The 27,388-nt window shown below is 48.2% G+C and overlaps 1 protein-coding gene across 2 annotated transcripts; it reads right to left on the bottom strand.

The window, feature by feature from the left end:
- Positions 1–27,388, bottom strand: POLDIP3 (DNA polymerase delta interacting protein 3). 2 transcript variants are annotated; one of them, XM_036251820.1, is made up of 9 exons: positions 27,259–27,388; positions 11,658–12,048; positions 10,568–10,654; positions 10,223–10,318; positions 8,044–8,223; positions 7,474–7,551; positions 6,934–7,063; positions 4,232–4,298; positions 1–2,109 (listed from the first exon to the last, which is right to left on the bottom strand). In XM_036251820.1, exons 1-9 carry the CDS (start codon positions 27,315–27,317, stop codon positions 1,932–1,934), a joined length of 1,266 nt encoding a protein of 421 aa, XP_036107713.1. In that variant the 5' UTR covers positions 27,318–27,388; the 3' UTR covers positions 1–1,931. The 2 variants fall into 2 exon arrangements, with proteins under 2 accessions (XP_036107713.1, XP_036107714.1); XM_036251821.1 differs by lacking the exon at positions 8,044–8,223.

Raw genomic sequence — 27,388 nt, 5'->3', positions numbered from 1 at the left:
GTAACAGAGTCTCCCCCATCCTTTAATGCCTCTTCCCCCTTTTCTGAACAAGAGACACAGATTGGGAATGTAGGGGAGCGGGAAGTTTAAGAGGAACACAAACATTGGCCCACCACCTTCTCTTCCATTTTCCACGTTGCCATCCTACAGACCAGGGGAGGCGAACAGGCTTCACCCCACAATGCACCACATGGGTGTGCAGAGGATGGAGTGCAGGTGGCAGGCAGCTGCACCTAGCTCAGTGACACTCTGGCGGGACTGGAGGTTGGGAAGGGTAACACCACGTAGGCAGAACGTTTACCATCTCTACTCGAAACAGAGTCCGAGCGTGGCCAGACTGCTCAGGACCTGAGAAATGAGGTCCTACTGCCTTGGGTGCTCTTTTGGGCCAAGAAGTTTCAGGAAAGTGTAGGAGGAATGTCTTCCAGCTGCTGAGAGAACTCGATTTGTACTCGTTCAAAGGGGAAGAAGGGAACAAGAACTGCATTCTTTAAAGACCTGGGAAGGGAGCACCACTAGGCACATTCCTTGGTCTTGCCAAGGCCTAGGCAACCTCAGAGCTGGAGGATGGGCTGGGTTCAAACCCTGGGTCCTTCCCACTCGACAGACTGAACTTCGTGGAAAGACGAGTTTCCAGGTTTGTCTTCAGTGGGCTGGCCCCAAGCAGCTGTGTCTCAGTCCCCTTTACTTTCTAGGCTGGTGCCTTTCACAGTACTTGCTACTGATTCTGTAGCGATCCCAGAATCCTCCCCAACTCTCTCCAGCTCTGCCAGCCTAGACTCCCTTTACAGCCCCAACAAATTGGCAGAGACTGGCACTGACTCTGGAGCAATGCTGTCCTGGTATTCAGGGCTGCCCCTGGGTTCTCGTTTTGCCCCAATGCCCTGGAGCCATGCCGAGGCAGTAACCTACTGCTTGCCTAGAAGGACTGCTTTGCTCTCTCAACTCCCTCCTTACCACCCCCCCACCCATTGCCAAGGCAGGAAAATATCCTTCTGGTTAGGGCCAGACAGGCCACTTATAATGAAGACAGTGCCCCCTGGTGGCAGCTGTATATGTGCTCCCAGAATCCCTGACTATGGTCTTGCAGACAGATCTGAGGCCAGAACCAGGGAGCTGGGAGCAAGCCAACACCTGCCCTTTCACTAAGACCCACATGCAGTGTCAGATCTAGTGAGAACGGCACTGATGTGTGCTGGGCTAGAGACACTTAGAGGGCCCACAACACAAGCCTTCCCAGCAGTGATAACCAGAGGCCGAGAGCTGGGTGGAGCACTCGGCATAACCCAAGGGAAAAGGGAAATGGGACCTAGGGACTCACTCTTCCTGGCAGAGCAGCAGCCTCACCCTGCCCTTGCCAACAGGGCCCTCTCCAGACCAGACTGGTCTGGAGCCAACTGTGGTGAGAGGACAGGAGGCCTGTGACCCGATGCCCACCCAGGCCGTCTCCACTGCCCAGGCAGGTGAGAGGCACAGCTCTGGAGCTGACCTGGCTCCCATTAGGATGGCAGGAACTTCCACTCTCCACTTTGTTGGAAAAGTTTAAAAATCAAAAAGGGGAGGCACGGCCCTCCCCACTGGAGAAAGCAGTGTCCGTCAAACAGCCTGACCATGTATTCCGTGGAGACGTAAGAAAGCACGCGAGAATTCTGGACCCCATTTCCAGAGAACTCTTTGGGGCTGAGGTTAGGGAGAGAGACACTCTGAGCAACACAAACCTACCTTGGCAAGAAGGTGGAGGGAGAAGAAACACACTACAGGAAGTGTTAACGTACAGAAGAGCACAGGGTAGAACATCACAGAAGGCGGTCCGCCCGTGAGGAGGCTCTCTACCCCTGCCTGGGGCCCCAGTCCGACGGCCCGTTAGTCACCAGCTTTGGGAAACAGAGCCACCCTCCTCTGCCCCTGCTTCTGGCTGCCTCACTCCCCGCTCAAAGTTTGATTTTGAATTCTGTGGGCTGTGTGGTCACAGAGGTCCCCGAGGACTTGAAGAGCGCCTTCAGGATGGTGTCAGGGTCCACTTTGGCAGGCGGGTTGGACGGGGCGGCAGAGTTCACCCTGCGAGGCAGCTCACTCTCCTTTTTCACTGAGGGGCTGTCACTCAGCCGTCTGTGGAGAGCAGAGAAGAGTCAAAATCCCTGTCAGTTTTGCCTTAGACAGGGAGGGACCCACCATTTACTGGGCATCTGTTATAAGCCAGGCACTGAACGTTGTGTTTTGTACCTTGTATCTCCCTCCATCCACAGCAAACCTACCATCTTTCTCATTTGCCGATGAGAAAACTGAGATGAGCCTGCTGTGAGCTGGGGTTTGATGTTTAGAAAACAATGCGTGTCTCCCTGGCCAGTTTGGCTCAGAGGTTAGAGTGTAGGCCTGCGGTCCAGAGAGACCTGGGTTCAGTTCCCGCTAAGGGCACGTATCTCGGTTGCAGTTTGTCCTCAGCCCTGCTTGGGTCGTGCGGGTGCACTCGATGTGTCCCTTTCACGTTGATGTTTCTCTCTCTTTCTCTCTCTCTCTCTCTCCCTCCCTCCCCACTCTATCTGAACAAAAAATGGAAAAATGTTCTTGGGTAAGGATAAAAAAAAAAAGAAAACAATGTGTGTCCCTCAGGGATGGCCACACACACATTAGCATATTATACATCTGAGAGTCTTTAAGTAGAGAAATCAATTTATTTATTTATTTATTTTTTTAATCCTCACTCGAGGACATTTTTCCATTCTTGTTTTTTTTTTAATCCTCACCCGAGGACATTTTTCCATTTTTTGTTCAGGTAGAGTGGGAGAGAGAGAGAGGAACAGAGAGAGAGAGAGAAACATCGACGTGAAAGAAACACATCGAATGGCTGCCACCCGCATGACCGACCAGGGCCAGGGACAAACTGCAACCGAGGTACGCGCCCTTAGTGGGAACCAAACCCGGGTCTCTCTGGACCGCAGGCCGACGCTCTAACCACTGAGCCAAACCAGCCAGGGCGATTTTTCCATTCTTTATTCAGTCAGAGCAGGAGGGAGAGGAAGAGAGAGAGAGAGAAACATCGACATGAAAGGGACACATCAAGTGGCTGCCACCCACACGACCCTACCAGGGCTGGGACAAACTGCAACCGAGGTACGTGCCCTTAGCGGGAACCGAACCCGGGTCTCTCTGGACCGCGGACCAACGCTTTAACCGCTGAGCCAAACCGGCCAGGGTTAAAGAAATCAATTTAACTCTGTTTAGCCCAGTAGTTCCCAAACATACCAGGTCACAGAACACACACTTTTCAGAAAACAAACTAGCTCTGGAATACATTTTTTTTTTATCCTTACCCAAGGACATTTTTTCCATTTTTTGTTCAGATAGAGTGGGAGAGAGGAAGAGAGATAGAGAAACATTGATGTGAAAGGGACACATCGAGTGGCTGTCACCCTCACGACCCAACCAGGGCCGGGGACAAACTGCAACCGAGGTACATGCCCTTAGCAGGAACCGAACCCGGGTCTCTCTGGACCGCAGGCCGACGCTCTAATGGCTGAACCAAACCGGCCAGGGCTGGAATACATTTTAAGAATCTTGTCCAAGCCCTGGCCGGTTTGGCTCAGCGGTTGGAGCGTTGGCCTGCGGACCAGAGAGTCTCGGATTTGGTTCCGCTAGGGGCATACGAAAAAAAAAAAAAACTTGTCCAAATCACACAATTCAATATCCAGGGTTCATCTTCAGGTCTCTTTCTAAATTTCAAAGTCTATTTCAGGCCTGCCCTGCACAACCCTTGGCAAGTCTAATACCCAACCTGGGTCTGTCTCCTTGTCTATAAAAGGATGTCCTGCCAGTCTAGATTTTTTTATGCGTCTCAGCCCTGGGCCAGGCGTGTACAGCCAGGCGTGGAAAAGAGCACGAGGGGCAGCAACCAGAACCATCTCCATCAGAGTCAATCACAGGAGGTGTTCTCCGTCCCCTTGGACAATGTGCCCAGTTCTGCAAGGACATATCTGGCCTGCTCTCCCCTTTCTTCTCAGGTGTTTCTAGATTATTCATGCTAGCTCCTGTGAAGACAATCCCCTGCAGAAATGATAAGACAAGCCACTCTGTACAAATCTAAGCACCCGAACTGCTGGCCTGCCATCAGAACACAGGAAATGGGATGGAGCTGTGATGCAGGGAATTTACCCTCCAGGACAGAGAGGTGATCAAGCAGAGTAATTGGGGAGAAAGCTCCACTATCGCCCAGACCGCGGCCATTGGGACTTACAGCAAGATGGGCTGGTCGGAAGTGATGACGTTTCCATTCATGTGAAGGTTGCACTTCATTGGTTGCCCTAAAAAAACAAAAAAGAAAAGACTCTGCCATGAGACCACAGCTCTTCACACTAAAGGACAAGGCTGCCACCTTCATCACCGGAGTCAAACACCCACCCCTGGCAGCTCTGGCTACACTGGGGATGAGGCTGCCAGGTTCTAGCAAAATCCAGGGACTAAGAAAATCCCACGGTATGAGGTCCACATAACCTTGGCAAAGATAGCACCGAGAAGGGTAGCAAACAGGGCAAACGTGTACACCATGAACTTAAGTGAAAAGGGTAAGTACAGCCTTGGCAGTTTAGCTCAGCATTTAGAGCGTCAGCCTGTGGACCAAAGGGTTGTGGGTTTGATTCCTGGTCAGGGGCACATACCTGGGTTGCAGGTCCAATCCCCAGCCCCAGGTGGGGAACATGAGGGAGGCAACCAATCGATGTGTCTCTCTCATATCAATGTTTCTCTTTTTCCCCTTCTCTCCCTCCCTTACATTCTTTTGAAAAATCAATAAATGAAAAAAAAATATCCTGTGGTGAGGATTAACAAAAAAAAGTGTATGTACAGACTTTCACTTTATCCATGAAAAATTAAATGTACCGACAAGGAGAATAACAACAAAGAATTGGATAAAGAAAAAAATTTTTAACATAGAAAACAAAGAACAGAACAAAAAGAGGGAATAGAGCCATACAGAATTAATGTTTCTACCTCTCCCTGGAATTAAGTTAGTATTAATCTGAAATAGATTCTGATATATTCTATCTACAGGAGATACACTTCAGATCCAAAGACATAAAAAGGTTGAAAATGAAAGGAGATATATATATCACCCAAACAGCAACCCGAAGAAACCTGGTGGCTATAGCAATATAAGCTAAAACAGGCTTTAAAACGAAAAACGTTACTAGAGATAAACACAGACGTTTTATAACTGATAAAAGGGTCAACCCACTAGGAAAAAAATAATTACAACAATTATAAACATACATGCAACTAATAGCCTCAAATACACAAAACAAAAGCTAACAGAAGTAAAAGGAGAAGTAAACAAATAGTTAAAGGCTTCAATACTTCATGTTCAGTAATGGATAGAACCAGGCAGAAAATCAACAAGAAACAGAAGATTTGAACAACATTATAAACCAACCAGACCCAAAAGACATTTACCCAACAGCAACAGAATACATACTGTCCCAAATACTCAGAAAAAAATTTGGGAAATTCATAAACATATGGAAATTAAACAAAACAATACTAAATAACCAATGGGTCAAAGAAAAGAAAAAAAAATCACAAGAGAAATTAGAAAATATTTTCAGATGAATGAAAATAAAGACAAAACCTATCAAAACTTATGGGATGTGGCTAATGCAGTGCTTAGACGCAAATATATTGCTCTAAAATGGATATATATTAAGAGGAGTGAAAAGACAAACTATAGCCCGGCCAGTATGGCTCAGTGGTTGAGCATCGACCCATGCACCAAGAGGTCGCCGGTTCGATTCCCAGTCAGGGCACATGCCCAGGCTGTGGGCCTGATCCCAGTGGGGGGCATGCAGGAGGCAGCCAGTAGATATTCTCTTTCATCGATGTTATAATGGAAGAAAATACTGATAAACCATTTGTCCAAGAGACTCTATTCAGAATATATAAAGAACTCTTACAAATCAATAATAAAAGGACTCAAAAAGTGAGCAGATTCTGAATAGACATCTCTCTAAAGAAGATACACAAATGGCCAAAACGCACATGGAAAGATGCTCAACCTCATTAGTCATTAGGGATATGCAAGCCAAACTCCCACGGACTGTTTTATTAGTTCTGCCCATTCACTGCTAGCACAGGGCCTTGCTCCACAGTAAGTGCTCAACAAACACTGATAAAAACAAAGGAGTGGAGCCCTGGCCAGTTTGGCTCAGCGGTTAGAGCGTCGGCCTGCGGTCCGGAGAGACCTGGGTTCGGTTCCCGCTAAGGGCACGTGCTTCGGTTGCGGTTTGTCCCCGGCCCTGGTTGGTCGTGCGGGTGGCGGCCACTCGATGTGTCCCTTCACGTCGATGTTTCTCTCTCTCTCTCCCTCCCACTCTATCTGTACAAAAAATGGAAAAATATCCTCGGGTGAGGATAAAAAAAAAACAAAAAAAAAACAAAACAAAGGAGTGGATAGGAGCATGGCAGACAGAGTTCCTCTCTACGGGCTACCCTTAGGTGAGTAATAGGAATCTGAATTCAGTGAAATCAGTGGTTTACTCACTAGAAGCAGAGCTCACCCAGTGCCAACATTTACACAGGCTCCAGTCCAATAAGGAACCTGTGTCCTAGCACTGAACAGAACAACATCTGGAAGGGGGAGGCTATGGCTCTTGGAGTACCTGCTACGATGCCTTAGGAGAACCATCAAGGGAGAAGTGGTGTTTCCCTGCTTGCCAGCTTAGGTGCTAGGGCTGGGTGTAACCCAGGGCCCTGTGGGACAGGCAGCTGGCAGCTCAGCACCAACCAGAGACCGCACCTCCCTGCCTGTTCTTGGTGCACAGGCCTCACTGGTGACAGCACCAGGATGCCCTCTCACCCACCTCAGAGGAAGGCTTGTTCCCAATGCTGGTGCCTGACAGTAAGCACTGAGGAGCAGAAGGTGACGTAGCTGCTTTCTCCCTGACTTACCATCCAGACATCGGTTGTTGTATTTCTTGTATGCAGTGATGGCATCATCCTTCTTCACAAAGACCACCTCTGCTACCCCAGGATGGACCAGCCGAGCCCGCTTTAGGGCTCCACATACACAGAAAAGCTCCTGCAAAGAGCAAAGGGGTTAGGGTTGGGGGAGAATTTGGGGCCATCACCCTGCCTGCCTGCCATTCAAGCATTCTGAAGGCTCTGGGTTGGCTGTTGGCTACACTATGGCTGAATATGCCCATATTTCAGGGAGGCTCCCGTTTAGGTGGTGTTCTTAGGACATCCACAGGCCTCAGCATGGACCAGAAGAGGGGACAAGCTGTGCTGGCAGTGAGAAATGGGCCTGAGCTCACAAGCTGTGGAGTCCCTGTGACCTTCAACAAGTCACCCCTAAAGTCCTCCTGCCTCAGTGCCCACTTCCTTCCTCTATTTTCAGGGACAATAGTTATGGAACCTGGGGGTGGTCTCGGGAATTCTGGACACAGAAGTGGTTTGAGATGGAAAATTCTGGCAAGGCACAATACTCACAACAATGTCCTCCTCGGTGACCCTAGGGTGCAGATTGTTCACAGTCATCTTGGTGCCTTCCAAAGGGCTGAGGATAGGCTGCCACAGACAAGAGTGTTACCAGAAGGCACAGGACAGTTACGTGCGCAAACAGCAGAGCTCTCTGAGCAAGTGACCTGGAGACCCACCTCCCATTACAGACCTCAGCACCTAGCATGCCCCACCACCCTATGCTAAGAGATGGAGCCTGTTGTTCCTCAATACGCTAGGCCCTTTCAGGCCTCTGCCTGGAATGCCACTCCTATTTCAAGACCCACCCAGCTCAGATGGCATTCTCTCCTTAAAGCCTTCCCGAATTTGCCCAGCAGCTCTCTGGGCACAACTGTTGTATCACCAGACACAGCTCTGTCCTCTTTACACGCAGCCACTGGGCCTTGGTTTGCTCATTTGTAAAATGGGGGTGGCAACGCCTACCTCAGAGAGGCGCTGTGAGGACGCAACAGGGTACATACAGCACACTGCCCACCCAGCACAGGCTGACTCTCAACTGGTGTGGTCACTTCCTCTCCTTCACCTTCACCTTCACCTCACCTCAGCAGGCGGCAGCTCTTTGGGGGAATCCTCCTTGTTCACTAGTGTCCGGGACATGTTGGTCAAGGCTTTTGTTCGAACCAAGGAGGGGAGAGCAGGAGCTGTGTATGCATCATTCTGAACCACTTTGGTGAGGGGGGGGGCCTTGGACATGGAGAGCTTGGAACTGCTCAGCCCGGCCTAAACAAAGAGGCAAACAGGAATCTGAGAGGCTATCACCCTGGATGTCCAGATAGGGGCTGACAACCCCCACCCGAGGCCTCCCAGTTTCCCAATTCCATTAGCGGCCTAAAGCCGAAAAAGGCTGCCAGTGGCCTTCAGCAGGGAAGGGGCAAGAGGGAAGGAAAAAAATCAAACAGCCTGTACGCGTGCTCACAGAAGTCACTTTCCAGTGTTAGAAGCCCTCGGCAGGAAGCTTCCATGCAGCTCTGACCAGGACCCACAGGTTCACTCATACCATTCAGATTTTTTTTTTTTTAAGTGGGAGGGAGAGAGAGAGGAAGAGACAGAGAGAAACATCGACGGGAAAGGGACACATCGAGTGGTTGCCACCCGCATGACCCAACCAGGGCCGGGGACAAACTGCAACCGAGGTACATGCCCTTATCGGGAACCGAACCCGGGACTCTCTGGACCGCAGGCTGACATTCACCGCTGGGCCAAAGCAGCCAGGGCCCATTTAGACTTTTATAAAAATCCAACGATTTGAGGCTGGTCAGAAGGCCAAAAGCTTGGGATCAAATACATTCCCACATATGCTTCTATCATAATGGACTGATCATCAGCTCCAGGCTGGTTGAGCATAAGAACCCCCTCTTAAGAAGGCCCAGACTCCCAGCTTTCTGGTTTCTGTTCTGGCCATACAGGGGCACCATGCACCGTCCTGGCCCTAGCAGCTCCCAGACTGTCAAGGAACACACTGGCGGAGCAGGCACATGGAGAGCAGCAGAAACAGTTCTAACTGGGGATGTGGTTGGAAATATAAAGCAATGAAGTCCCTGGTACTAAGGACAAAGATGCACGAGGCTGAAGTGGCAGGTGGTCTTGCTGACTGAGGGCAGCGTGCACCAGGCACTGACTCAGGAGGGCAGAGGAATGCAGCAGCCAGAAGAAACACAGAGTATGGGACACAGTCAATTCACCAGCTTCTCTTGCTTTAGATGAAACATCCTCCCCAAGCTGGATTCCACATTCCTCAAACCGCTTTCTCAGTTTCAAGAGCCAATACAGCACACGGCCCTAGACCAAAACTGCTGAAGCTTGAATCCTAGGTCTACCACTTACAAGCTGGGCAACAACGGACAGGTTTATTTAACCTCTCTGTGCCTAATTCCTCATCAGTAACAAGGGGTAACAACAGCACCCGTTCACAGGGTGGGAAGGAGGAGGAGGAGTCTTAAATGAATTAACAGAAACACAGCATTTTAGGGTTCTCAATTAGGGTTAGTCAGAAGCCAGCAGACAGCCCCCTCTGCAGCAGACCCAGCAGTCTAATTTCTGGAGAGCAGCCCCTCTGTAACAAACTGGCATCGTCAACCTCACGCATCACTGGTAACCAGAAGATAGGTCCACACATTCAGCGCAGCAACCAAAACCAAGCGTTTGGGCCCCTGAAGGCAAAACAAAGGCACCTGGCTCAGGTACCCACTGGCCTCCCTATCTGTCATAGACTGAGCTGAGCAGCACAGACCTGCCTGATGTTCCGGATGTTGCTTTCTTTCCTTTTCCGCATGGTATCTGACCAGCAACCTAGTCTATCAAGCTTTTCTTGCAAGCAGGCTGCACCCGGTGGAACCCACAGGAAAGGTCATTTTGCTAACACACTAACCAAGGGAATCCAGAGCTAACCATGAAGGAAAGGAAAACATGCAGAATGTCCTGCCACAAATGAAAGAAAATGGGATTCCTCCTGTGGGGCCACCCGCATTTCTCCCAAAGAATCTCCAATCTATCAGTTGGGAGCTGTAGCTCTGCACTTCACTAGCTGTGGAAACTTGAACAAGTCACTAAACACCCTGGTTTCAGTATTAGAAAATGAGGGGTTACACTAGTTCCAATTCTGAAAATCTTAAGACCCAAATGAAGAAATATTTCTGAGTTGAAAGGCCAATTCTCCATCTCTAACATCCACCTGATCGGAGACACACAGAAAGTAGAGGAAAAACATAAAATACCCTACCACATGGTGGAGAAAGTTGCCTGAGGCTGCAAATTTCATCTGTTTACTAGGAATGGGAGCTGCAATGTCATCCTCTTCATCCAGGTCATATAAATTCTGAAAATAAAGAAATATAAGCTCATGTAGCATTCAGACTTTCAAAAGACACTTGGAGCGAGAACAGCAGGGAGGACTGTGGAGTGCCTGAGGAGGCTGGGGCTCAAGTCCTGACAGCAGGCTCATTAAATGCAGTCAAATGTAATCCCTCCCCAATTCTGCAAATTGTGAACCTTGGGCTAGGCATCACCAGTTAATCAGGTCCAATCAAAACACATGCTTGTGTACACATCCACACTCACACTATACCTGTTTGGCCTGGTGGTTGTTGACGACGTTAATCCTCATTCCAGCAGGATGGGCATGAGATGGGGTCATGGCCTTCTGCTGTGGAACCTAGAAACACCCACTGGTCATAATTCATCTCACGGGTCCACGTGCACTCTCTATGAACACTGAACTTGAAATATGAGGTGCATTCAGTTTTAGTCTTTAGTAAAAGGTCCTTCAGAGTGCCTCATACCCAAAGCAGGAGAGTGACAGGAAGACCGGTCCTCCCAGAGACCATGTGACAACACACGTGTAGGGCTCAATGAACCTGGCTCAATAAACGTTCCCTGTTGCTGCTGTTCCTGTTACCAAAGTTACGTGAACATTAAGTGAGATTGACTCCATTCCCTGTGGGGTGGTGGCTGTGCAGGTGGCCAGGGCACTGTCCGTGGAGCCAGGTCCTCCCAGGGACTGGCTGTGTAACTCTGGGCATGATGACTCACATCTCTGAGACTGAGCTTCTTTGATAGACTGGGGTAATAACTCCAGGGTTGCAGTGAGGAATACATAAGGTTACAGATGGTTTTTTTTTTTTTTATCCTCACCCGAGGACATTTTTCCATTTTATGTTCAGGTAGAGTCGGGGGGGGGGGGGGGGGAGGAACAGAGAGAGAGAAAGAGAAACATCGACATGAAAGGGACACATCGAGTGGCTGCCACCCGCACGACCGACCAGGGCCGGGGACAAACTGCAACCTAGGTACGCGCCCTTAGCGGGAACCGAACCTGGGTCTCTCAGGACCGCAGGCCGACGCTCTAACCGCTGAGCCAAACTGGCCAGGGCCATAAGGTTACAGATGGTAAGTGTCTGCCACATAGCACATGCTCAACAGATGTTTTGTCCTTTCTTCTCTTTTCCCTCCACCACGATCTTACTTAGGAAACTTCATTTCTCTGGACCCTCCCACTTTTAATATAAAATCAGGTAATACTTTGCCTTCCTCATATGGTTGCTATACAAACACGTGGGGGAATTGTCATTTTGCACAAACATTCCTGACCCCTGCTTCCTGCCAGTATCTACAGTTGTTACTGGCTTCCTAGAATTCATGACAAAAGCCCCACCTACCTGGATGGTTTTAGTGAGCTTCAGAGCTGGGGTCACCGTCCCAATGGGTGGGCTCATGAAGGAAGCAGGGGAACTCCGCTTCAAACTGAGCTTCTCCCTGGCATCAGCTACCTGGTGGGGCTTCTGGGGCGCTGTGCTCTGCTGCTTGCGGGAGTTCAGCATCTCTCTGGCATCCTGCACTTTCCCTTTGATCCGGAAACGAGCATCTTTCTGCAAAAGCTTTTCCCGGGCATCCTTGACTCCCAGCTTGAGCCGGGCATCTGAGAGGCCAATCTTCTGCCGGGCATCAAACCTCTGCTGGAAGGTGGCTGTTCGTGCTGGCTGGCTAAGGAAGCTCTGCTGGATCCCAACATGAGATCGGACACCTCCAACACCTGGTCTGACATTGAGCCTGCAAATAAAAATTGCCACATTAAGAAGAGCTGGATATCAACAGCAGTAATACAGAGAACAGAGGCTGGAGAAAGCAGAAAGTTGCTCCCTGTCTGAGGAAACAATTAATAGAGGCTTCCTTCCTAGTTTTATGGCTTTTAACTATGCACTGGAAACAAAATTAGGAAGGAGGGCCTAGCGCTTTCTGTCACTAGGTAAAAGTGTTTTGCTCTCTAGACTAGGTGTTTTGAGACACCATTAGGGACAATAATCTCTAAATGATGCCAAATAAAATAAGCATATCCCCAAAATATCATAACCCCACACATCTGAGGAGCACTTTCAATTTCCATAGTTCTTCCACATCCATGCTGTCAACCCTCTCAGCATCCTGTGAGGTGGACATCACAAAGCCCATTGTACAGTGGGAAACAGGTTTTGAAAGGTTAACTGATCAACAAAGGGTGCCCAGCTGGCCTCTGGCCGCCTCACACCTCCAGTGCCAGCAGACACCCCTTACTGGGCTGGGACTAGGAAAGCCAACATGTGGGCCTGGCTTGGAGCAAGAGGAGTAACAGACTGAAGATATAAGGACTTGGTAGAAAAGTAGCCACTCTGTCTCAAATGTTCCTATTCACAACACTGACACCAAATGCACGGCTTTTCCCTCACATCAATCAATTTTCCAACTAGGTATCTTACATTTCAATTCTGACACTAACTACTAGCGCAGACCCCACAGGTTAAGGGCTCATTCCTACAAGATGACCTTCACTTCAGATGTCAATCCCAAGTCCTGGACTTTCCATTCTGCTGATTGACGGGCTATAAATCAAGATGACTCACAACTCCCTCCTCCTCAAGTTAGATAATTTGGTAGAACAGGAAAACAATTTACTAATACTGGTTTATTATAAAGGTTACAACTCAGGAACAGCCAAACTGAAGAAATGCATACCGCAAGGTGTAAGGGAAAGGGTGTCGTTTCTGAGCCCTGCAGGGCTCACCACCTTCCCAACATGTTAATGTGTTCACCAACCCAGAAACCTCTGAACTCCATTGTGTAGGGTTTTTATAGAGGTTTCATTACGTAAGGATGATTGACTCACCACTGACCACTGATGATTAACTTTATCTCTAGGCCCTCTCTTGCCTGGAGGTCCAGGGAGAGGACAGTGCTGTAAGTTCCAATCGGCTAACTATGCCTAGGTTTTTCTGATGACCAGCCTGCCCCCATCCTAGTTATCTAGGAGCCCAACAAGAGCCACCTCATTAGAACCAGACTCTCCTATCATCCGTATCACTCACGTAATCCCAAAGGTTTTAGAAATGATGTGCCAGTGACAAACACCAAATATATGTATACACACACACACACACACACACACACACACATAGTATTCTACAACAGGGGTGGAGAATGTGCGGCATTTGGGCTGTATAAGGCCCTTGAAATCAATACCAACTAACACATGCCTGACCAAATATAGCAGGCTAATTTTTTTTTTTTAATCCTCATCGGAGGACATTTTTCCATTTTTTGTTCAGGTAGAATGGGAGGGAGAGAGAGGAACAGAGAGAGAGAAAGAGAAACATCGACGTGAAAGGGACACATCGAGTGGCTGCCATCCGCACGACCAACCAGGGCTGGGGACAAACCGCAACTGAGGTACGTGCCCTTAGTGGGAACTGAACCCAGGTCTCTCGGGACCACAGGTCAATGCTCCAACCGCTGAGCCAAACTTGCCAGGGCTAATTTTTTTTTTTTTTATCCTCACCTGAGGACATCTTTGCATTTATCTTTAGATAGAGCGGCAGGGAAAGAGGGAGGAAGAGAGAGAGAGAGAGAGAGAGAGAGAGAGAAACATCAATGAGAGAGAGACACATCGTGTGGCTGCCACCCACAGGACCCCAACCGGGGCCAGGGCCAAACTGCAACTGAGGTACATGCACTTAGCGGGAACCAAACCCGGGATTATCTGGTCTGCCGGCCGACACTCTAACCACTGGGCCAAATCAGGAGGGCTAGCAGGCTAACTTTAAGTTGATAACTTTGTACGGCCCATGAATGATGTTTTTAATATCCAAATGGCCCCTGGCAGAAAAAAGTTCCCCGTGCATGCTCTACAATAACAAAACTGTTAAATTCAGAAATGAAATTGGAAACGAATAAAACTCCATTAAATAAACCTCATTCTCTCCTGTGGCTACTGCTGGCCCTTCAGTGGCTTCAAGAGTGAACAGAAGACCCCTCCAGGACCAGGAAGCCCTTCCTGAGGTCTGTAGGCATCTGCCTCCCCCGACTGCCGCCCCACGACGAGGCCTCTCCACTCCAGCCACCACAAACACTGCTTCTATGGCAGCCGCCTGGGACCTCCAACTCCCAGAGCCAGGCCTCCTCTTGGGAAACCCTCCCTTCTTCCAGGGTTTCTAGTACATATGCCCATTTTCTCTCCCCATCCTGTACTGGGAGAGGAGGGAGAATGGGGCTCCTTCCTGTTCCATGGCCTAGTGCTTCATGGCATAGTGTTTTAGATTCCACACGTAAGTGAAGTCATACGGCATTTGACTTTCTCTGTCTGACTCATCTCACTTAGCATAGGTCCATCCATGCTGTCGTCAAGATTTCTTTTTGTGTGTGTGGCCAAACATAGTCCATTGTATATACGTACCACCTTTTCTTTATCCAACTGCCTACTGATGGACTCTTAGGTTCCTTCCAGATCTTGGCTATTGTAAATAATGCTGCAATGAACATAGGGATGCATGTATCTTTTCAAATGAGTGTTTTGGGTTTCTTCAGATAAATACTCAGAAGTAGGATTGTTGAGTCAAATGGTAATTCTATTTTTAATTTTTTGAGGAACCTGCATACTGTTTTCCATAGCTGCTGCGCCAATTTGCAATCAGTGCACGAAGGTTCCCCTTTCTCCACATCCTCACCAACCCTTGTTTGTTGATTTTATATACAGCACAACAAAAAATGGGCATTTTAATATCAAAGAGTAGAACACCTGTTTTTCCTATGCCTATTCTATACTTATTTGACCAATTACATGGTCCGACAGGGAATGAAGTTAGCACCTTTCTCATGTGGCATCTATTATCTTTTTTTATTTGTACTTTTTTATCCTCACCTGAGGAGATTTTTGCATTTATCTTAAGATAGAGCGGGGGGTGGGGTGTGTGTGTAAGAGAAACATCGATGTGAGAGAGACACACTGACTGGTTGCCACCCACACGGCCCCAACTAGGGCCGGGGACAAACTGCAACCGAGGTACGTGCCCTTAGTGGGAACCGAACCTGGGACTCTCTGGTCCGTGGGCTGAAGCTCTAATCGCTGAGCCAAACTGGTCAGGGCTGTGACATATATTATCTTTTCGTTGTTATTCTTTCTTTAAAAAATGGATTCTTTTATTTTGTTGATTTGAGAGAGAGAGAGAAACATCATTCAGCTGCTTCCCAAATGTACCCTGACTATCTTTTGGTGTACAGAAAGATGTTTCAACTGAGCCACACTGGGCAGGACTACTTTCTTTGAGACTCTGGAAAAATTTTTAATTGAGCTGTGGCCAATGTGGCTCAGTTGGTTGAGCGCTGTTAGATACATCAAGAGGTTACCAGCTCAATTCCGGGTCAGGACACATGCCGAGGTTGTGGGCTTGATCCCAGTAGAGGGTGAGCTGGAGGCAGCCTATTGATGTTATTCTCTCATATGAATGTTTCTCTCTCCCCGTTCTTCTCTAAAATCAATAATAAACACATTATTTACCAAAATTTTAAACTGAGATTATTGGGGTGACACTGGTTCACAAAACCATACAGGTTTCAAGTATACAACTCAACGAATCATCATCTGCACACTGCATCATGCGCCCAATTACCCAAAGCAAAGTTTCTTTCTGTCACCATTTATCCCCATTCTGCCCACCTCTACCTTCCCCCAACCCCCTTTCCCTCTGGCTATCACCACACTGCTGTCTGTGTTTATGTGTTCATAAATATGTTTTGGGGTGTGTTTTTTTGCTTAATCTGTTCACCTTCTTTCACCCAGCCCCTCAGTGCCCCCTCCCCGTTTACTTATTGACAGCCATTCTGACAGGTGTGAGGTGATATCTCATTGTGGTTTTAATGTGTATTTCTCTGATGATAGTGATGTTGAGCATCTTTTCATATGTCTACTGGCCCTCTCTGTTTTCTTTGGAGAAATGTCTATTCAGGTCCTCTGCCCATTTTTAAAAATCGGATTGTCTTTTTGGTGTTAAGCTATATGAGTTCCTTCTATAGTTTGGGTAGTAACCCCTAACTGGATGTATCATTGGCAAATATCTTCTACTATTAATAAGCTGTCCTTTTATTTTGTAGCTAGTATCCTTCACTGTGCAAAATCTTTTTAGTGTGATGTAGTCCCATTTATTTTGTTTGTTTCCGTTACCTAAGGGGATATATTAAAAAAAACATTACTAAGAGCAGTGTCACAGAGTTTACTGCCTATGTCTTCTTCTACAAGTTTTATGGTTTTGAGTCTTGAAAATAAATGGTCTAGTTTCATTTGTTTGCATGTATCTGTCCAGTTTTCCCAATACCATTTATTGAAGAGACTGTCTTTACCCAATTGTATATTCTTGCCTTTGTCATAGATTAACTGACCAGAGAGCTATGGGTTTATTTCTGGGTTTTCTATTCTGTTACATTGATCTATGTGTCTGTTTTTATGCCAGTACTATACTGTTTTGATTACTATAGCCTTGTAGTATAGTTTGATATCAGGTAACATGATTTGTGCAACTTTGGTCTTCTTTCTCAAGATTGCTTTGGCTATTTGGGGTCTTTTGTGATTCCATATAAAATTTAGGATTATTTGTTCTAGTTCTGTGAAGAATGCTATTGGTATTTTGATAGGGATTGCACTGAATCTATAGATTGCTTTGGATAGTATGGTCATTTTTTTTTTTTTTTTAATCCTCACCCGAGGACATTTTTCCATTTTTTGTTCAGGTAGAGTGGGAGGGAGAGAGAGGAACAGAGAGAGAGAGAGAGAGAGAGAGAGAAACATCGACGTGAAAGGGACACATCGAGTGGCTGCCACCCGCACAACCGACCAGGGCCGGGGACAAACTGCAACCGAGGTACGCGCCCTTAGCGGGAACCGAACCCGGGTCTCTCAGGACCGCAGGCTGACGCTCTAACCGCTGAGCCAAACCGGCCAGGGCAGTATGGTCATTTTAACAATGTTAATTCTTCCTATCCATGAGCGCGGTATATGCTTCCATTTATTTGTATCTCCTTCAATGTCTTATAATTTTCCTTATGGCCCAGAGCTTTGTAGGTGGTGTTGAGCCCTGGCTGAGCCTCAGAAACTCCTTTGAAGCTCCCTAAAAATACAGCTGTCCAATCCTACCCCAGGGCTACTGAATCTAAAATCTGGGTGAAAGCCTGGCATCTGCATATTTTACTCACAGGTGTGCCTGGGGAACAGTAGTGTTGAGAATCTCTGATCTGGTGTTAGAAGGCGAAACTCTGCTGAGCAAACAAGTTCCTATGCCATTCCCCACATCATTGCCCTGTCCTCCCAGTAGGCATCCCTCATAATGGGCAAGTCACCAGATCCTCCTAGTGCCTCTTCTTCAACTGGCCGGAGTGACTGCCTCTCCACCAGCTCCTGTACTAACAACAAGAGCACATCTAAAGGTGAGTCAGGCCCTGGACGGTTTTGCTGAGCGGTTGGAGCATTGGCCCACAGACCAGAGTCCCGGGTTCGGTTCCCTCTAAGGGCACGTACCTCGGTTGCAGTTTGTCCCCAGCCCCAGTTGGGGTTGTGTGGGTGGCAGCCAGTTGATGAGTCTCTCTCACATCAATGTTTCTCTCTTTCTCTTCCTCCCTCTCTCCCTCTTGCTCTGTCTGAAGACAGGTGCAAAAATGTCCTCGGGTGAGGATAAAAATAATAAAAAACAAACAAACAAAAAAAGGTGAGTCAGCCTGGTACCAAGGAAAAGAAAATCTGGACCATCATTTCACTATCCTTACAATATAAACACTTGCAGCCTCCAGTAGGCCAGAATGATGCACAGTACCATCTTTCTGTGAAAATGGCAAATTACTTTAGGATTTAAAATATTTTCCAGTGGGTTTATCCAAGAACTGGGCAGAGGAGAGCGGAAAGGGTCATTTATGGAAGCCATAAGATTAGGTTTTGGGGGTGTATGTGTTCATCCCTGCCCTAGTTTCTCCAGTAAATGGGAGATGGGGGTGCTAGAAAAGTATAAGCACAACTAGGGAGAGGGAAACAGTTGTGTGTGGCAGACAGTATCCATCCTTCCCTGGACTGGGCTACTCTGGGCTTTGTGGCCTTCAAAGCTAAGAACAATAGTGAGGCTCTGCTTTGTGGGGGACCACAGAAACCTGCAGCTACACTGAGGGGCCTTTGGTATTCATGAAGATAACACAAACTTTCTGACAAAGCCCTACACCCTCAATCAACTGGCAGGATTTGCCACCCTGAAGCTGAACTGGAATAAGATTTTAAGCTGTTTATTAAGAGACAAAAGATTCAGAAAGAAATTCTGACTCTCCCCCCTTTCCTAAGAGATTCAGATGGAAACACCTGCTTCAGGAAGAGAACCTTTACACAATCACCGTAGCAATTAGATAAGAATAAGCAGGAGCTTGATTACTAGACCCCCCAACCCCCCCCCCCAATTGTTTCTTGGTTGCCTAGCAAAAATTTACCTGCCATGTATGTTCTGCTCTTTTTCAATTACTTGCAACTGGCCTATTCTCACTTTTGAAATTTCAGATCCCTAACTCCATTGTCCAAAATGACCTATACTATATACCCAATTTTGCCTTTGAAATTTTCATGCTTATATGAATTCCCCATGTGCATGTATTAAAATTTAATTTTCTTCTGTTAATCTGTCTCTGTTAGAACTTAGATGGTGGGAAGGAAAAAAATTTTTTAGCTTCCACTGGTTTTATTTTTTAATGCTTTCAACTCCCTACATCTGTCAATGATGCCCATCAAAGGAAAGCAACAGGTCCTCAGTTCACACCAGGAGCTGCTACTGAAGACCTACTCATAAAATGGGGGAAAGATTCTGATCAACACTTAAGGCCCGGACAGATAAAACCAAAGTTAGTGGAAAGTACTCCAGATGAAATCCTTCACTCACTAGGTACTGAACCCTTCTGATGGCAGAGGCCTTGGGCCAGGCAATCAAGTCACCAAAAAGGGCATAGTAAGAACGGGCTTCCTGAGGCTCCAATTTTGGGGTGGAGGGCATATAGATACCCAAATAATCATCCGACTCCTGTTCTAGGAAAGTCCAAAGCCTATGGGGACACCACAAGCAACTGGACACCTGTAGGGCGGTAGGCAGGCTTAGAAGCCCAGGGTGTCTGGAAGGAGTAGTGTGTCAAAGGGCATTCTGGACAGACTATGGAAAATGCCCACTACAGACTAGCTTGGGGCTCCTTTGCTCTTATAGCTCTGGCAGCAGGAGACACTGAGCTCCCTGCTCCCCTCCCATTCTTCTGTATCACTTCCACAGCAGGAGGCTCCCTCCTAGGAGCATTCAAGTGCTGGACAAAGCTTCCATTAAGGCACTTACCATGCTGCATCACAATGATTTGTTTATAAGTCTGCATTTCCTGCAAGACTAAGAGCTTCTTAGGGGCACACCCTGCAGTTCCTCACCAGTGTCAACTGGGCACCAAGGGAATGACAAAAGCTCAAAGAGCTTTCCGATCCTGAGATCCTGCTAAGTGTCAAGGACCTTACAGGGCTCCTATCATTATCCTTCCAGGCCCACAATGTGTCAGTTGCCATCTCCTCTGTAAGACACAAATCACAGAGCTAGTGGCATGGCTGGGACTGAGCCCCAGGTCTACCTGATGCTAGAGCCCACCATCCTTCCATTATAACAGGCTCCAAGCTTCCCTTCTTCCTACTCCAAGCCCCAGGGGAGGTGAGGGGGAGAAATGATGGCTGTTCTTGAAAGCTGCCTCTGTAAAAACAGCCCTCTGTCCAGCCCCTACAGACTAGTGCAACACCTTGCTAGGATCTTGGCCACCAATCGCTCCTCCAAGCTCCTGCCCATGCAGCCAGGGCATAGAGAGTAACCCTGGGCCTGACCCTAAAAATGGGACCCACAAGGATCTTGCCTGCCCCAAGTAGGGTGAGATCCAGACCCTCCATCAGGGGCTTCAGGAAAGTAGGGCATTACAAATGGAACCAAACTGCATAAACATCAACAGTGGAAGATTTAACTGATGAGTACATCCACCAGAGAGGGTCAGACACATCCTAATTCAAACCTGAGCCTATCCTGAAGATTTCCTATCGTCGTCTGCCTTCTCCAAATCCCACATCCTCCCATCACCAGGGTCTCCTCATTGCCAAAGGTACCTGATATTTTAACTAAAGGAGGTAAGACCCTATTATCATGTGACACTGTGTTATTTTACAATACCATGAAATGAGGCAAATCTAACCTCCATGGCATCAATTGCGCTTTAAAAAACTAAGATACCCAACTTCACCAATCATTCAAGAAAGAAAACACTGCCTATAAAGGGGGGAGGGATAACCAACTGAAAGTGATTATTTTTAATAAGTAAAGGAACAATGAGCTCCTTATTTTTTAGAGTAGCTTTTCTTTTTTCTTTTTTTTTTAATCCTCACCCGAGGATATTTTTCCATTTTTTGTACAGATAGAGTGGGAGGGAGAGAGAGGAAGGGAGAGAGAGTGAGAAACATCGACGTGAAGGGACACATCGAGTGGCTGCCACCCGCACAACCAACCAGGGCTGGGGACAAACTGCAACTGAAGTACGTGCCCTTAGCGGGAACCGAACCCGGGCCTCTCCGGACTGCAGGCCGACGCTCTAACCGCTGAGCCAAACTGGCCAGGGCTAGAGTAGCTTTTATTCATAATCATCAAAATCTGAAAACAGCCCTGGCTGGTTTGGCCCAGCGGTAGAGCATCAGCCCGTGGACCAATGAATTGCGGGTTTGATTCTGGTCAAGGGCACGTACTTTGGTTGCAGTTCGTCCCCAGCCCTGGTTGGGGTCATGTGGGAGGCAACCAGTCGATGCGTCCCTCTCACGTCAATGTTTCTCTCTCTCTCCCTTTCTCTCTCTATCTCCCTCCCACTCTGTCTGCAGATAAACGGAAAAATATCCTCAGGTGAGGATTAAAAAAAACCCACACGCACCAAATGCCAATCGTCAGATAAATGGACATACACTGTGGTATATCCATACAATAAAATATTACCCAGCAATAAAAAGTAATAAACTATTGATGCACCAAATAACATAGATGAAGCTCAAAATCACTATGCTGAGTAAAAACAGACAAGAGTTCATACTGAAAGACTCCATTTCTATGAAGTTTTAGAAAAGACAAGCATCTATAGTGATCGTAATCAAATCAATGACTACACAGAGAATAAAAAATTCTTTTTTTTTTTTTTATCCTCACCTGAGGATATTTTTCCATTTTTTGTTCAGGTAGAGTGGGAGGGAGAGAGAGGAACAGAGAGAGAGAGAGAGAAACATCGATGTGAAAGGAACACATCGAGTGGCTGCCACCCGCACAACTGACCAGGGCCGGGGACAAACTGCAACCGAAGTACGCGCCCTTAGCGGGAACTGAACCTGGGACTCTCTGGTCTGTAGGCCAACACTCAACCACTGAGCCAAACTGGCCAGGGCGAGAATAAAATTCTTAAAAACAAATTTCATATCCCTGAACAGAGAATGAAAAAATGGGCAAATTAGTAAACCTACTTAGGAGGGACAAAGGAGTAGGCCCCTGTAACCTGTATTCATATTCAACAATCTACTCTCTGATAATCAGTAATGCTGTTAAGTGCTCTATGGAGAATTCACAGGAGCCTATGGTTGATAAGCAATGTCTGCCACAAAGGGGCAATTAACTATCAGGGTATATGAAAGATTTTAGTAAAAAGTTGATCTTGCCCGGCTGGTGTGGCTCAATGGTTAAATGTTGACCCATGCAGCAAGAGGTCACTGGTTCAATTTATGTTTCTCTCTCATATCGATGTTTCTCTCTCTCTCTCCCCCACTTCCTCCATCTCTAAAATCAATATATATACATATATATGTGTATATATATATACATATATATATACATATACATACATACACACACAAACACACATTGAAGTTGACCTCTCCCAGCCGGTGTGGCTCAGTGGTTGAGCGTTGACCCATGCACCAAGAGGTCGCCAGTTCGATTCCTGGTCATGGCACATGCCCAGGCTGTGGGCTAAATCCCTAGTGGGGGGCATGCAGGAGGCAGCCAATTGATGTTCTCTCTCATTGATGTTTTTCTCTCTCTCTTCCTCTCCATTTCTCTCTAAAAAAAATTAATACAGGAAAACAAATTTTAAAAAAAGTTGACCTTAACTAAAGTTGTGAGTACTTGCTAAAGGTCCATAAACTCTGAGAATCAGGTTATTATCTACATCTTATAGAGGAGAAAACTGAGATTCAAGGAGAGAATCCTAAATCACAGAGCTATAATGGTGAAGGTTGGATTTGAACTTCACTATACCTCGTTGAAGTACCAATAAATTAAGCCAATAAAGTAAAGACCAAAACTTAAAGGGTTAAGAAAGGGTGACTACTGTCCCCGGGCTAAGGAAAATCTTAGGACTTCAGTTATGTCCAGGTGGAAAGCACACTCTCTAGTGACCACAGGGTGAGTGCACACACCGAGGATGGGCACACCTGTGGGACCCATACATCATACTGCTTGCCAGGCAAGAAAGACCACCAAAAAACTGCCAGCCTTGTGCTATAGTATGTTATCTACTGTAACAGCACAAACAATATATTTAGGGGAGGGAGATGTAGCTGTAGTGAGTAAGCTATTTTCCATCAAGTCCATGCACTCAGTTCCCTGGTCACACCAGTTCTTTTCAACTCCTCTCATGAACAGCTTTAGGAGGTCTCAGTGTTCAGGCTTTTTATAATCACTGCTCCTCTTCCTGCATGAAAAGACAGCTATTCATCCCACAAGGTAGCAGTACTGGTTATAGAGCAGGCATTAGTCATCAGGAATTTTTCAAATAAACATTCCTGCAAGAAGTAGGTCTCCAAAACATAGAGTCAATTATGTTACCTCCTGCTCTAGGAACTGTTGAGGGTTCCCTAACAAAGTCTAACCTCATAGTGGAGCCCCTTGGTCTGGCCCCAACTTCTGCCTGCAGCCTCACCTCCAAACACAGGCTGTTTGATGTTCCTGAAACACACTGTGCACTTTTGGCCTCAGTAAATGTTAACTGCCCCACCCGTCACATCCAGCTTCCAGACACTCGCCAGGTATTCCACGGGTCTCATCTTGGGAAGAGTGCTGTGGGTGAGAGGGCAAATGCCCACTGGAGCCTGAGCTCTCTCCCCTAGACCCCGACTGGAGCCGAGACACATATAATGACCAAAAAGGGCCTGTATGGGGCTAGGAATGCCTCACTCTCTTGGGTTTATCTGAGGAGGACAGAGTGGCAGCTGGCTTTGGACATATGTCCAGTCCAAAGGATTCAGGCCAATGACGGGGGCATGGATTAAGTGGATATTAATTCATGGGGGTCTCTGGGTTAAAGCACATGTGTATCGAGGGCATCTTTATAGGGAGAAAACACAGTTTGGTTCTATTACCCTGGGTCAATCCTGAATTAGATACCAAAGAGACATAAATAAAAATAACACACTAACCTCTTACCCTCCAAGAGTCTTATGTAGCTATTTCATTTTAAATCTTAATTCTTCCCCTCTGAGTTATGTAATAACGAATATTCCTCTTTGTTTTAGGTATACATTTCCTTTATCTTATTTCAACAGAGGAACAAGCACTGAGGACCCAGACCAGAGCCCTGACCTGAACTAAAGTTCTCTAACTCCCTAACCCCATGGCTCCAAGGACTCCTCAGATAAGCCATGTGGCCCAGGGCTGTTCATCAACACACTCAAGGCCCAACTTTCCCACTAAGGCTGCCTGCCACCTTCATCTAACTACATGGATGCGGCAGACAGAGAGCTATCCTGAGAATTAATGAAATGAGAGGTTGTCTTGACTAACTTAATCAGCGATGCTCTCATATCTAAAGGAAGAAACTGACCAGAAGGGCAGGCCTGAAGGGCAGTTGGTGCCCAGTGCTGTCCTGAGGAGACTCATCCATAAGTCTTCAGCAACTAGAGATGTGCTATGCGTGGGGAAAAACAGTGCCTCATTGTGGCCTGGATGAACTAGTACTCAAAACCATCCCCTCCCTTTCTATGTCATGTTAATCAAGGAAACCTCTAGTAATTCATTGGGGCCAGGTAATAATAATGATTAACGACCCCTTTCTTGTCTTACAAGGCACAATGAACAAGAAACAGAATGGCTGCTCTAAAGTACAAGCACATCCTATGCCCTGTGGGGAAAGAGGCTATTTACACCTCCACCGGCTGTCTTTTGCTATTTCCATTAAGAGGAAGAATACTTTCTGAGATAATCACAGGTTCTTCCTAAAGTATTAAGATTAAAGTTCCTGGGACAGCCACGCAACATTAAACCCAAGTTCCCATTAAGGAATCTTCTAGTAAGCATGTAGAATTGATTATATTTACTGTAGAAAATGCATTTGTTCACCTTTTACATTTCTTGACAGGGACCCCCAGATCTAGTTTTACTCTTTGTTGGCTGTGCAAGTAAAATAAAAATAGGAGTTTCCAGCAGGTTTAACGCAAACACAGCACGCAGTCCAGTTTCTTCCACGCCAGTCTCTTTGCCTGCATTTCCCCCAATCCAATCTGCACATAACAGCAAAGCAATATTCTCATACTGAAAACTGCTAACGTCTTAGTACTTAGTTAAGCACCTGGTACTCATTGCTTTTGAAGATATATTAATTTACTTACTCCTGACAATAGCCTAATGAAGTAAGTACAGCTCACATTTTATTTTAAAAAGTTTTAAGCCCTGGCCGGTTTGGCTCAGCGGTTAGAGCGTCAGCCTGCGGTCCTGAAAGACCCGGGTTCGGTTCCCGCTAAGGGCGCGTACCTTGGTTACAGTTTGTCCCCGGCCCTGGTCGGTCATGCGGGTGGCAGCCAATCGATGTGTTCCTTTCACATCGATGTTTCTCTCTCTCTCTCTGTTCCTCTCTCTCCCTCCCACTCTACCTGAATAAAAAAATGGAAAAATGTCCTCGACTGAGGATTAATAAATAAATAAATAAATAAATAAATAAATAAATAAAAAGTTTTAAAATATTTGTATTGACTTTTTTGAGAGAGAGGAAGGGAGAGAGGGAAACATCGATCAGCTGCCTCCTGCCTGACCCCTGTTGGGGATTGAGTCTGAAACCCAGTCAAGTGCCCTGACCAGGAATCAAACTGGGACCTCTCAGTCCATGGGACGACGCTCAATCCACTGAGCCACACTGGCCAGGCAGCACTGCCCACGTTTTATAGATAACAAAATGGTTAAGTAACTCCCATAAGAACGTATGGCAAGTGGGAGAAGCAGGGAATTGAACTCTGGCAGTCTGACTCTTGGGCCCCAATACTTACCTAGCTTGTCCCCATGACAGAGGGTCTGGGTCTACTCTTTTAAGGAAAGGCCCATGAGAATAGCCATCACTTGCTGAACACGTACCACCTGGACTACCGGCTACAAACTGGTATAGTCCATCCTCTCAGCGATCTACCAGCAACCATTACTACAAATGAGGAAACTGCCCAGCTCAGAAGTCACCTGGCCAGGGGGGCACAACCCCACAATGGGGCTTGCCAGGGACCAGGTCTGCCTGGCTGCATGCACAGTCCCTGTCCCTGCAGCCCCACCCACGACCCAACAGAAGCCTGCACACCCACGCCGAAACAGTACAGACCCAGCAGAGAGCACCTGCAGTCAGGCACTGAGGAGAGGTAGTGCAGAGCGCGGGTCCTGGGACGCTGGCTCATCCCGCAGCTGGTGAGCAAACCTAGGAAACCGGGATGGGTTTGGAAGAGGCCAGAGCACGCAGCACCAATGCCACACCAGTCACTGGAGGAAAGCCCCAGGCGAGAATTACTCCCGGGCAACGCTTGAGGAAATGAACAGAGTCGTGAATCAGAAGCCAGGTGCCGTGGGGCCCAGACCTGTGGCGAGGCCGGGAGGATTCAGTTCAGGCAGCAAGGGAGAGAATCTATGTGCTACGGGCACAGGGAGGTGTCGATCAACATCCGCCGGGGAATGACTCGCTGGGAAAAACGTAAAGCGTCTTTCCAGCCTGGCTGTTTACAAACATGCAGACGAACGTGCGCAGGAAAACCACGGCCCAGGGCCGCTCCTTCACACAGCTGGAGCTCCTAGAGGCGGGAGGTGACCCACAACACTTAAGGGTCCCGAGGCTTTGGGGCGCATATTGCAAATCATCTCCGCAGCTCCTCACTCTGACCCAGCCTTCTCGGAGAACCGGGGAGCTGCAGGCCAAGCCCCGGCCCGCCCCCCGTTTCTCCGCAGGCCCGAGCCAGCAATTTCAGCGCACTCGGCCCCGCCTCTCGCTCCCTGGGGCCTCGGGCATGTCACTCGACTCTCCCCGCCTCGAGCTCCGCATCTGCAGAGTGGGGACCACGCTGCGGGCCGGCCGGCAGGGCTGCGAGACAGCAAACGAGGCGGCCGGTACACGGAGACGCCTCGAGTGCCCCGCACGCCGCACGCGCGGAGGCGGGAGCTCACAGGAGCGGCCGGGAAGGGAGAACCGGCGCACCGTGTGGGAATTAAAGGTCCGGGCAGAGTCCGAGCAAGTCACTGCCCGGCTCAGGTTCCGTCGCCCTAACTAAGGCCGCGCTGAGAGCGTGCAGACACCGGGCCGAAGGGCCGGGCTCCTCGGGGGAGGGGGCTGCGCCAGGGAGACCCCCGGGACCCGGAGGGCAGACCCACCCCTCCGGAAGGCACCCCCGTCGGCCGCTCCCACGAGCCAGGAGCCCCGGCCCCACCGCCGGGAGCGGCCCGCCAGCCTCCCCTGGCCCGCCCGAGCCTCGGCGCCCACAGCCAGTCGGCAGCTGGACTGCCGGGCCTGCGGCGGCGGCGGCGGCGGCGGGGCCAATGAGCTGCGCGGCTACGCAGGGGGCGGGCGCAGGCAGCCCTCCGCGTCGCGCCCGAGCCGCTCCCTCCGCCCCGAGCCGCGCTAGGCCGCGGGCCCTAAACCCCGAAGGGAGAAAAAGCCGCTCACCGCCCCTTTGCAGCAGCTCCCCGCTTCCGGATGAGCTCGTCCAAGGAGATGTCCGCCATCTTGCACCACGGAGCAGCTTAGATTCCCTCAGCCCTGGCGCCCGCCCCTTCAGCCGCTATGGCGGGGCTGT

This window comes from Molossus molossus, unplaced genomic scaffold, assembly GCF_014108415.1.
Source record: "Molossus molossus isolate mMolMol1 unplaced genomic scaffold, mMolMol1.p scaffold_m16_p_10, whole genome shotgun sequence".
NCBI classification, from domain to species: domain Eukaryota; kingdom Metazoa; phylum Chordata; class Mammalia; order Chiroptera; family Molossidae; genus Molossus; species Molossus molossus.
This window is presented reverse-complemented; position numbering and strand designations above follow the sequence as displayed.